This window comes from Pleurodeles waltl, chromosome 5, assembly GCF_031143425.1.
Source record: "Pleurodeles waltl isolate 20211129_DDA chromosome 5, aPleWal1.hap1.20221129, whole genome shotgun sequence".
Taxonomy (NCBI): domain Eukaryota; kingdom Metazoa; phylum Chordata; class Amphibia; order Caudata; family Salamandridae; genus Pleurodeles; species Pleurodeles waltl.
In genome coordinates, this window is record NC_090444.1 from 196,725,459 (window position 1) to 196,737,998 (window position 12,540).

General features: G+C 41.8%; 1 protein-coding gene across 1 annotated transcript in view; it reads left to right on the forward strand.

The window, feature by feature from the left end:
- USH2A (usherin) overlaps window positions 1–12,540 on the forward strand; it is a 3,586,186-nt gene that overhangs the window by 2,489,778 nt on the left and 1,083,868 nt on the right. Inside the window, exon 49 of the mRNA XM_069233891.1 lies at window positions 4,757–4,925. Within this exon, the coding sequence (XP_069089992.1) occupies window positions 4,757–4,925 (169 nt within the window). The remainder of the gene's footprint in view (window positions 1–4,756; window positions 4,926–12,540) is intronic.

Sequence of the window (12,540 nt, forward strand, 5' to 3'; positions counted from 1 at the left end):
AGAACTACAGATCCAACAAGTAAACAAAAAGGGACATAATTGTAGAACACAGTGCCTCACACACCTGAACAACTTACTGAAATCACTAAAACAGTTTATCCAGGGGTACTGCTAGGCAAAGCAGCAAATCATTTGGCTTGGAACTTCCATCTGTAGTGGTTCAGGCTCTACACCGTGATGTTGGGTAACATATTGTTACTCTAAGGCCAGCAGCTACGTTAATGCAATCAGAATTTCAATATTAGGGCTGTTGAAGCTTCTGTGTGCAAACATGTTGTCCTCATTCAGATGTACTAATATTGTGGGTATATTTAATTTGGGATGCAGCACTACTAAGTGTACCAATTTCACCTCTTCTAAATATTTCCTTTTTTAGGGACCCTATTTTGCTAGGATTAGGATTCTGCATCGTGGCACTGCCACTCTATGCTACAGTGTGTGTATCCTGGCTCTAAATTAGTATTAGTACCACTGGTTTGACGTAATTGGTTTATTTATTTTTCCTGTGAGGCCATAGTAGATGGAGCAAAAAAAGCCACCATTGGCATAGGAGTTACTTGTCATGTGGGCTGCAGTGTCTATTTACACCATCAAGATATGTGGCAAATTATGTAGCCTTCAGGAAAACTACAGTGGCCTGAATGGGCTGCAGTTTAAGGGTCTGTGGGAAACACTTAGAAATAAATGTGCCTTTGTCCTTTAAGAAACCCTCTTTTATATACTAGTAAGTCACCCCAGTATGTGCCTTGTAAGCCCACATGGCAGGATGCCTAATGTATTTAAAGTATTTGCACACTCTGTATTAAAAGTTATGACCTCTCACTGGCTGAAGACCTAAAAGCTTTTTTACTGTATAGGTTCAGTTACATTTTCCATAACACAGTGTACACAATTCAATGTGATTACAACCTACACAGTTTAAAATATTAAATTTGTGTTTGCTGCCTGGGAAATGCTAGTAAACCACTTCAAAATGAATTCTGCCTTATTCATATTAAATCAATTTAGTGTGAAATCAGGTTTTGGATTATTTCTGTAGAAGGGCAACTTTATTACACATCATTGGTTAGAAGAGTTAATGACCCTGGGTCAAAAAACAATGGCCTGATTCAGAGTCCAGGGATAGCATAATAGTGGTTAGTGGTAACTGCTGACTGCTTAGTAAGGATTACTTATTTGTGAGTGTACAGGAGCAGTTGACAGAACAAAGGACAACCTTAGCACTAACTTTTTTGACTTGGAGATGTCAGGGAGGGGTTTTCCTATTATTTTCCCAGATTCTCTAAGACAGCCCTTTTAGACTGCGAGGCTCCCTTCACAGTAGGGGAGATTTGAGGCCCTGTCAGGTGGGAGAATGACCAATAGAAATTGGAGTACTGCCATACCCATACTAAAACGGGGTTCATTGTAGTTGCATTTATAATGTCCTTACTATGCCTGACGATACGTCAAAGTACTTTTTGGTGAGTAGCACGCTACTCCGGAACCCAAAAGGATTAGTTGTGGATTAGTATAGGGAGATATGAGAACAGTATTAGTATAGGGAGGTATGAGTTAATTTGAGCGGAGGACATGTGAGTTTGTTAGTTGGATTGAATAGAATAATGGAGGGACAGGGGAGAGGAGAATGTAAAAGTGTTAATTGGGAGATCATAGTAGTAAGTTGAGGTTTGGGATGAGTAAAGGAGAGATGGAGTGAAGGAAGAGTCTGTAGAAAATGATTAGGGAAATCATAGTAGTAAAATGGGGTTTGGGATTAGTCAAAGGAGAGAACATAAATTAAGTAGAGTTGTTTGGAAGATCATAGAAGTAAATGTTGGTTTGGAGTGAGCCAGTGGGGTAGAGAAGAGTCTAGGAAAAGTATTTTGGAGATCATACCAGTAGAATGGGTTTGGGATGAGTCAGAGTGGAGATAGCGGATAGATTGATACAGGTATAGGGTGATGGTGAGACAGGGTAAAGCTTTCTAGAGAGTATTGTTTTTTCTCTTGCACAGTAGGACTAAAGTAATAGATATGTAGATACATGATTACAAAGAAAGGGAATATATGTGTAAGGAATATAATATATTTAGATTTAAAGTTGTATCATATCAACACAGACTTACAGGAGTTGCAGTATTTGAAGTTAATTTATTTTTGTACTTTTATAATTTTATAACATTTTATCTTTCCTCAATATTTCCATAGTGAAATGCTTGTAGATACATAGTTATGATAATATTTACCTATTGTGAAAGATAAAATAAAAACAGACTCATAAGCAACTAATCTAACAACTTCTATAGAAACTATGTAATGACCTATGAACATGTTAAGCATAAAATAATATATATTTATACATATACATAATATATTACCTACTGGGGGTCACCACTAGGTAGGTATAGTTAGGACCATTTTTTCCATAGATAGAGTGTTTTTTATTTTGCCAATAACTTTGGCGCCGTTTGATGAATCTTGACAAAATCACCAAAACTTATACTTCAGTTGGGTCAGCTACTGTGTTGAGAGTTTCGGGTAGGGTACATCATGCGGGGGGCTGAGAAAAAGGGGAGGTGGTCCCAAAACACTTTGTCCCCATTCTACGTCAATCGGATCTTTAACATTTTTTAACACAACTACAGCCTGAACCACTGAACAAATTTGGCAGAAAGCTAGCTCTTAGTCTAGAAAGCACGCTTTATGTGATTTGGTGTAAAGCTGTTCAGTAGTTTTGGAGTAATTAGAGTTTAACAAATATAGTATCTAGGCACATGGATAATCCGCAGATCCAACTGTCCCCATGCTGATATCTGATTGGCTGCCAACACTTCAACACGGAAGTGGTGGCAGCCATCTTTGGACACTGCTTCATCCGAGTCCCACCAAAAAAAAAGGAGGAGACCAGCAAGCAGAGGAGAGCGCATGCAGCAAAGTTAAAGTTTCGGAGGGAGAGCGAGAAGTACTTCAGAAAGCAGGCATTTTATTTATATCTTTCATGTGTCAACACTGAATGACTAGAGACCGTGCTTCAGGAAAGGATGCGCAGGGGGAATAAGCAGAGTTTTAGGACAGCTCAACATCTGCCATGAGTCTGCACTCAAAGGACCTTAAAGGCAGGCAGGAGTTGGGGCAAGCGACGAGGCAGGCAGGGCACCAGTCAGGGGACCAGAGAGGGGACAAGACAGGCTCAAGAAATAGAGCAGCAGTGTACAAAGTTATCACAATGTGGTACATTACGCCAGTTAAACTCCATCACATGTACGATTCAGCTGATGCACAATGCTGGAGGGGATGAGGGATGGAAGGAGATTATCTGCATGTATGATGGTCCTGTCCCAACCAGTCATTTTACTGGTAAGATCATTAGCCACATCAGGAGGGGTGGTGAGATACCCTCTGAAACTTGATTCCTCTGTTGTAGTGGTCAGCATCCAACCTGCGGACACTGCGATCTTACCAGAGCAGACTGGAAAAACTTTAATATGCTACTAGTGGCAAAACAGCTTTTTAGTAATTTTGCAGTATGGCAAAGAGGAAATGGTGCAAAGGGAAGTGTGAGACTGATAGAATATAGGACTGAGTGGCAGAACTTCTCCAGTCACTGGGGTGTTTGCTGGATAAATCTGGCCCCTCAACCACACAACCACTCCTTACTCAGAACATTCCTGAACCTGCACGTTTTCTGACTGAGGAAGAAGGCCCTGCTGAAAGAAGACTTGTGAATACTACTGGAACATACAGACTCCTTACTCCTGCTAGCACCCAAAGGCTGGAACTGCTCTCCAAGGGCAAAGTGGTTGGCCTCCTGTTTGCAGGGACACTAAAATCAGAAGGATTACTGACTCTAAGAGGGCCGGCTGACTACAGAGGACTATACCCTGCCGGAAACCTGGCTGGAGAGAGTCCCAGTGCCTATAATACTTCCCTGAGGAGCTATGGAATGTATGCAGCAATTCGAGAAAAGTGGGATGTAATTATTTTTTGCAACTCAGAGAATCAGGACAAGGTGCAGAGACTTGTCCAGGAAGCTTGCTTCTTAGGCGAGCAAGAAAAACAAGTTTGTCACATGTGGATGCAATAGTTGAGCATTATTTATTGCCCCATTAGTAATGTCTCAAAATGTCAATCACTGTCTTTATTCAGCTTTGAAAGTAGTTGACATCTTTGTAGTCACCCAGGAGGTAATATATTTTATTTCTCTAACCATAAAGGATGAATATGGTGTAAAAATATCTTAGATGCAAACTGTTCTTCCAGAGTATCAAACGTAGGATATTGATAGTGAGACTCTATGGATTGCTAAGCTTATAAAAGCCTTGCAAGTATAACTCTACAAAAGTTCTCAAAGTGACGAATGAAAATATTTTTTGTACTGCAAAATCTTTATTAAACATATGTTAAATTCTTAACTAAAGGAGGAAGAATTTGATTCCTCAACTAAAACGCAGCTCAGAACAACAGGCCCAGGCATAATTTGCCTCTATGTTTTGTTTTTAAGTCATTGGTGAATCAACAATCGTTGTTTTACTTCCGTACACAGGATGAGAAAGTAATTAATTGCAGTTATTTAATATGTAATGAACTCTCCATTTCATGGTATTGCTATTTCTGAAAAGTCTTACATTCTATGTGCCTGTAAGCACAGAAATTAAATAGGAAAAGCTGTTTTCTAATAGAAACATTTACAGGTTCTTATAGTCTATGGCAGACAATTTTGTAGAAAATATATGTTTTTCTGTTTTACTTACCATTTTATTTTTAATCATTTGTAGGTGTGCTGTAATGGGGTCCTGTATGAGAATAAACCTGGATATGTATGCTGTGAAGAGAAGTACAGGCTTCTTCATTTGAATTCATCAGAGATTTGTTGTGGGGGACAGACCTATACAATGCGGCCAGAATATAGCTGTTGCGGTGGATACTACACCCGCATACTTGCAGGTAAAACATAACTTCTATAGCAGTGAAAAAAACAAAGTTCTGACTCCCCATTGTGGAGCCAATTTTAGCATTCGTGCAGGAAAGGTTTGTAGCCCAATTTGTTATCCTTTAAATAATACCATCCCTAACTATTTGGCAGGCTCATTTGCTTCTCTCTAATTCGATTAGTTGGTTCTTTTAGTTTCTAGTATGTAGGTGTATGCTACATCGATGCTGTACTGGTGACTAAGAGAGATCACTTGATGAATACAAAGTTTGACATCAAGAATGATTTCCTACTTTGCTTCTTATTTTGCATCATGAATTGAATAACCTTGGAAGGACACAACATGTATGTCCCAGTTTCCAAAACATCATCCAGCAAGGGTTAGTGGCGAAATGATTTCTGATCAGGTTTGGTATGTAAGCCTTAGCAAGAAGCTACATCCTTTAAAAACAGTTTATGAACAATAAGAGGCTAGAGTTATGGTAACATGGTTCTTCAGAAGAAGACTGAGAACTAAATGCTGCAGAGGACATGGTTATTGCTCTTTAGAATAAGTGTTTACTGATACTGAGAAACACTTGGGATTGGCTGTAACATCATACTTTTTTTTAGATAAAGGTAATGACGTTTACATCCTACAATAAATAGAGTAACTGCCTTTTAGACACTGGTGTTCCATCTGAGGTTTGCCTGTGTTCAGATAATCAAGTAAGTTTAGACCTGAAGCAGGAAATAATAGCGTCATGTCAAATATTTGAGGAAGGGAAATGAGGGGGAGTGGGAATATTCCAGAGGTGTGCAGATGGGGGCTCATATTTTGGAATGGAAATTAAATTTTGATCTGGCAACTGCAGACGTCTTGTGCAGACAAGGGAGCAGAATTTCGTGCAAAGATAACTAAACACTAACCAGAGGAGACATTGGTGGAGGACGGTGGGCATTTAAAGCCGATTTTAGCTGCCACATATATTGCTCACACTGCAAAACCTAATTGCATATCGGTGCTGAGAGATTATGCATGGAAAATTTAGTTACATTTGTTGGGTGCTGAAGTAGTTGGTTTTAGCTCGACTACACTGGGTGCGTCAAGTGCTGATGAGAGAAGGTGCATTAATATGTATCTACATGTCTGCTTGTGGGGAGTAGGCATGGCACAGACAGGTTTTTGTTTTTTTTAAGTGAAAATACATGTGTTTTGAGCCTTTCTATTACTAGCATCGGTGATTTGCATAGCAGGTTTTCCTGGGTGGATTGCTGTCAATATAGAGGATCATTGCTGAAACTTGTTGTTTGTCCCATGTTTGCTTCTCGTTCCGAAGGCAACCAGGGGCCCTTTTTGTTGGGTTGTAGATGGTGTGGAATTTACACTGTTGTCTTGCAACCATTTGGGGACTCTTCCTTCAGTGCATTTTACATCAGATAGAGAATATTGAAAATTTGTATTTCACTGTAAGTCAACATTGGCTTTTGATGTGTACTGCTATTTTGTTCATTTTTTATGAAGCTAAATATGAATCTTCCTACTGTCTTTTGCATTGATTTTGCACCCTTTTCTCTTGGTACGCTAAACACCTGCTCTGCAAAGTGTTATATCAGAAATACTCTGGGCACTACATCATTCTTCCCTGTGCCCCAAGGTATGTTGCCATCATCCAGCGCCATTGCAGAGCATACTACTATTTTGCTAGCATAGTGTCCAAGACAATGATACTGTCACTCCCCTCACACTTAGGTCCATCTCTCGTGTGTCCCTAAGCAGCTCCATTGTTTCATTCCGGTCTGCTTAGAACCATCAACAGCTCTCTCTTGGGGTCATGAAGAACTAAAGACTAAAGAAGTTTTGCGTGATTTCAGGCCACGACTGATTTAGGTACAGTTAGGGGCATATTTATACTCTGTTTGCGCCGGAATTGCGTCGTTTTTTTTTACGCAATTCCGACGCAAAACTAACTCCATATTTATACTTTGGCGTTAGACGCGTCTAGCGCCAAAGTCCATGGAGTTTGCGTCATTTTTTAGCGTGGACACCTACCTTGCGTTAATGATATGCAAGGTAGGCGTTCCCGTCTAAAAAATTGACTCCGAGGCATGTGCGCCGTATTTACACTCCCGGGCAAAATTCACGCCCGGGAGTGGGCGGGTCAAAAAAAATGACGTACGGCCGCTTTTGCGCCGTTTTTTAGCGCCTGGTCAGGGCAGGCGTTAAGGGACCTGTGGGCTCGGAAGGAGCCCAGAGGTGCCCTCCCATGCCCCCATGGACCCCCCCTGTCACCCTTGCCCACCCCAGGAGGACGCCTAAGGATGGAGGGACCCATCCCAGGGACATTAAGGTAAGTTCAGGTAAGTGTTTTTTTTTAAAAAAATGTGTGGCATAGGGGGGCCTGATTTGTGCCCCCCTACATGCCACTATGCCCAATGACCATGCCCAGGGGACAGAAGTCCCCTGGGCATGGCCATTGGGCAAGGGGGCATGACTCCTGTCTTTGCTAAGACAGGAGTCATTTCTATGGGGGTTGGGAGTCGAAAAAAATGGCGCAAATCGGGTTGAGGCGAAAAATTTGCCTCAGCCTGACTTGCCCCATTTTTTGGCGCCCAAGCTCCATATCCCCTACGCCGGCGCTGCCTGGTGTACATCGTTTTTTTTTAAGGACACCAGGCAGCGCCGGCGGCTAACGCCGGCTAACGTCATTGAATAAATACGGCGCCCGCATGGCGCTTCAGAATGGCGTTAGCCGGCGCTAATTTTTTTGACGCAAAACTGCGTTAGCGCAGTTTTGCGTCAAAAAGTATAAATATGGCCCTTAGTATTTAAACAATGGCTGGGCCCTGATTCTTTACTCTGCCTGGTTTACATCGGCCTTGGAATGAGGTTCAGCAGGTGAATGAGTAATAAAGATGCGTTTCTACCTTGCACTCTTGCCTCTGCATTCCAAGACAGAGGCCAAATGTAAGGTTATGCCTTCTTATATATTGCTCTTTATTCGTTTAACATGGAAATTGGCATGTACATTTCTTCCTCTGACTGCAACTTTACAGGCTTTTGTAAACGGAACTAAGTGGCAAACTTATTACACCACAGGGACAATCAAGACAATTTACATTTCTGTAAATGAAAAGTACACATTTTCAAAAAATAGCATTTAGGAAAGCACACATGAAGCACGTTTTTGTGCTTCTAAAGTGTGATGAAAACTGGGTTTTTAAAAGGATCAAAACAAATCAAGACACTTTGTGATGTTCCTATGATAAATATTTGCTCGGAGACAGTTTCCAGACATTCACTTTTGTGCGCTATGTAGTTTTATCAGTACAACTACATGTCTCTGCAGATTTGGTGGTAATTTAATTGGCAAATGTGTTGTTTGTAAATGAAGGGGTGTTGCCACACCATGGTTTAGAAATATACTTGTGACAGTGTGTTACAAAATGTACCACCAGTTAAATACTACACCCGCACCACTCTCCTGCTGAATGAGTGTGCCTCATTTGTTACACTTGTTTTTTGTGTGACACTTGGATTTTTCACAATCATTGAGACTGCAGAATTGCAGCAATGATAGCAGTACCCCCACTCTGAAATTTGTTCCAACACCATTGCTTGTTTATATGTTTAAGAGATATTCCATGTTTGAGAACTTTGTGGACTGCAGTCCTCTTTCATTTTCCAACTACCGTCTGCACTGATGTAGTAGGGAGTGCGTGCGAAAAAAAGACCAGTTCAGAGTACATAATTTTTGGAATACAGAATCTAAAAACCAGTGCTGAAAGGCTGGATCCTGTCTTTCAGCATTGGTTTCAGCGCATTCAGTATTGATTTTGGAGTTAAAGGATCTTAAACTCTTTAGTGCAGTGGCCGACGCCCACACTACCTCCCTGGTGCGGGTCACGACCAGTGGCCGACACCAGGGAGGGGGTTAATAAATCCTCGGGTGCGTCTCACCCGAGGATTATTTTATTTTTTTTAATCCCTGGGAGACACAGAAGCTCTTCTCTGTCTCCCCCCACCCCCCTACCGCCCCTTTGTGACCTGACGTTACAATGTTGATTTCCCCATCGGAGCAGGAAGCAGCCTTGCGCCCGCTTCCTGCTCCGATGGGGAAAACTGCCACAAACGACCTTCCCCGCGTTCTGGAAGGCCTCGTAAGAAAGGGGAGACTTTCCCCTTTCTTACGAGGCCTTCCTGAAAGTGTTTCAGGAAACACATTTCAGGTTTCCTGGCCCCCGACTGCAGCACAGCTGCAATCGGGGGCCAGGAAACAGTTTCAGGAAGGCCTCGTAAGAAAGGGGAGAGTCTCCCCTTTCTTATGAGGCCTTCTGAAAGTGTTTCCTGGCCCCCGATCGCAGCACAGCATTAGACACCAGGGATTTCACCGGGGGGGGTCGGCCCCCTCGGAAAACGGGCCCTCCCCCCCCGGGGGGCATATATATATTTTTTTTAAAGGTAATTGTTTTTTTTTTTTTTAAATAAATGGACAGGGGGTCGCCCCTGTGGGGGCAATATTTTTTTTTGTTGTTGTAAGTATTGGCCCCCAAGGAAACCATACAACAACAAAAAAAACAAATAGATCTATATAGACATTTGGTTGGGACAGCGTGTGTGTCTTTTGAATGGTGAGCACATTGTCGACCGTTTTTTTGTGCTTTTTGTACCAACTTTTGCTGGTGTGATTTACCTGCAATCTAATCTTTTTTCAATAAACAGCAGCCGATGAACCTATCGAGAATAAGTGGTTTTCTGAGTATTTTACCAGCTGGTATTGAATGATGTGCAGCCCTTGGTGTGCGATTTAAATACACCATTTTTCTGGATATATTTATATATATATATATATATATATAGATCTATATTTATAGATATATCTATGTAGATATATCTATGTACATGGATATATCTATAGATAGATCTATAGATATATATAGATATATATAGATATATATCTATATATATCTATAGATCTATCTATAGATACATCTATGTAGATAGATATATCTATAGAGATAGATCTATATATATATATATATATATATATATATATCACTTTTGTCAATATGTGTGTGGTTTCCCTGGGGGCTGCGATCGGCCCCCAGGAAAACCAGACCCACATATAAAAGTGATATATATATATTTATATATAGATTTGCCACCAGTTGTCTTGCAGTTGCAGCTTGCGTCTTCAAAGCAATGCACATACTTCAACTGACGCTTTTCAACTGTAGCTTTTAGGCAGCAATAAAAAAGTCAAGTAAGTATTGTGATAATGTTTCTGCTACAAAAGGGTCAGACTTGTCTAGTGGCAGTTTAAGTGCCATAAAGAAGCGCAGAAGGTTTATATGCCTACTGCAAAGAGCAAATCTGTATTTTATGTAAATAGCTGAGTACATTAGTAAAGTGAGCCATTACCTGCGCTATAATACAAATGAAATGTATGTGCGGGGTGGAGGGCGGCTATGGAGAGATGAAGGGCACTTTTGCTGGGTGGTAATGAGGGAATCCAAGGAGGAGGGAGTGGGAGCACCAATAATGATTGTTGGACTGGGCGCAGGAGGTGCTAAAGACTGTGACGAATGGTATGTGACAAGGTGTTTTTTGAGTGTCTTGAAAGAACGTGCTGATTGAGGGAAGAAGCGCAGGTAAGGTGGCCCCTACTGTTGCACGTATCTCACACACACCATCGATTTTGTGACTGTCTACGTAGGCTAGTGTTTTAGAGCAACAGTTTAGCCAATAGCAGAGATGGCATCTTGATGGATGACTGCTGCCGTCACTCGGGTTATAGAGGACAGCTCTGACATAGGATCAGAGACTGGGACATCAGATACTGAGACAGCATCTGAGGGATAGGACAATGGCGCAGACTCTGGGAGTGATTTTTCAGTCGGAGGAGTCCCATTCAATAACTCCTCTTCCAGTACATTATGAGGGAGGTGATGAGGACAGTCCTGCTGTCCCTTCGCAAGCAGTCTGTGCAACTGGGTAATAGTGGGTTAGCCCAACCCAGAGAGCAGGTGAATGCGGCGGCAAGCAGAGAGAGAGAGAGAGAGAGTGCTCTCTTGGGAGCTCCCCAATTTAGTTCAGCCCCAAATTCCACTGCCCAAATCGTATTGTGGAGACATCAAAATGATCTATCGCGAAACAAACTGGTTTTGTAAGGCAGGCACCTGTGTTTTTGGTCCTGGGTTCGACGGCCATATAGAGAAACACACTAAACCCAAACATTTCTGGAAACTAGACATTCGGGGGAGTCCACAGAGGTGTGACTTGTGTGGATTCCCCAAAGTTTTCTTACCCAGCATACCCTGCATAGCTGGAATGTTGAATAAAAACTCTATTTTTCTTGTATTTCTATCACACAAACTACAGGAATATGCTGGGATCCACAAAATTCCTACCACCCAGTGATTCCTCACCTGTCCTGATAAAAACACTACCCCACTTGAGTGCCTACACCTAGTGCCTGCGTCAGGAATGGATCACCCCAGGGTCAACAGCTGCCTCATGTAAGGACCAACATTGACCGTTGTGTGTTCTATTCCTGTCGCGGGCACCAGGTCTACCCACACAAGTGAGGTTCCATTTTTATCGGGAGACTTGGGGGAATGCTGGGTGGAAGGAAATTTGTGGCTCCTCTCAGATTCCAGAACTTTCTGTCACTGAAATGAGAGGAAAAATTGTTTTTTTTGGCCAAATTTTGATGTTTGCAAAGGATTCTGGGTAACAGAACCCGGTCAGAGCCCCACAAGTCACCCCCTCTTGGATTCCCCTAGGTCTCTAGTTTTCAAAAATGCACAGTTTTGGTAGGTTTCCCTAGGTGCCGGCCAATGTTCCCTCTAATTTTTTTCCACTGTTTGCGGCAGTGTGCGGTCTCTGTGCGCTGCAGCAAAGGATACGTGCGCCAAGAAATTGACCATTCACGCGCACGCAGCACATAACTAGCCAAGATCTTTGGCATTAGCCTCTCCATACCACTAAAGCAAAAAAGGGATATCATTGCTCCATGCAGTAGGGCATCAAGGCAGTTTTGTGACCTGGTTGCACACCCCAAGGACATGACCTGTTAAGTGCCACCTACACCCCAGTTAGAGAAAACAGAGGAACATTGCCCGCGGCCTTTAAACGCTGTTTTCATTTACTTCAATCCAGATTCAAATATGAGCATTTTCTGCAATAGGAGAGCACGACTATCGCTCTAAAAGGCTTATTTGAGCTGAGAAAGTGATAATACATATAAACAACTATGAAGTATGACAATGATGGAAAAGTTGATAACACGCACATTTCCTACTGTTCTGAAGCATTTCCTAGCTCATTAACCACATAGATATCACTTGCTCGCTTGTATGCTAAAGTACGCCAAATGATGTTTAAAACACTCCCCGCGGCCTTTAAACGCTGTTTTCATTGACTTCAATCCAGATTCAAATATGAGCATTTTCTGCAATAGGAGAGCACGACTATCGCTCTAAAAGGCGTATTTGATCTGAGAAAGTGATAATGCATATAAACAACTATGAAGTATGACAATGATGGAAAAGTTGATAACAGCACATTTCCTGCTGTTCTGAAGCATTTCCTAGCTCATTAACCATTAATTTTCAACATAAATATCACTTGCTCGCTTGTATGCTAAA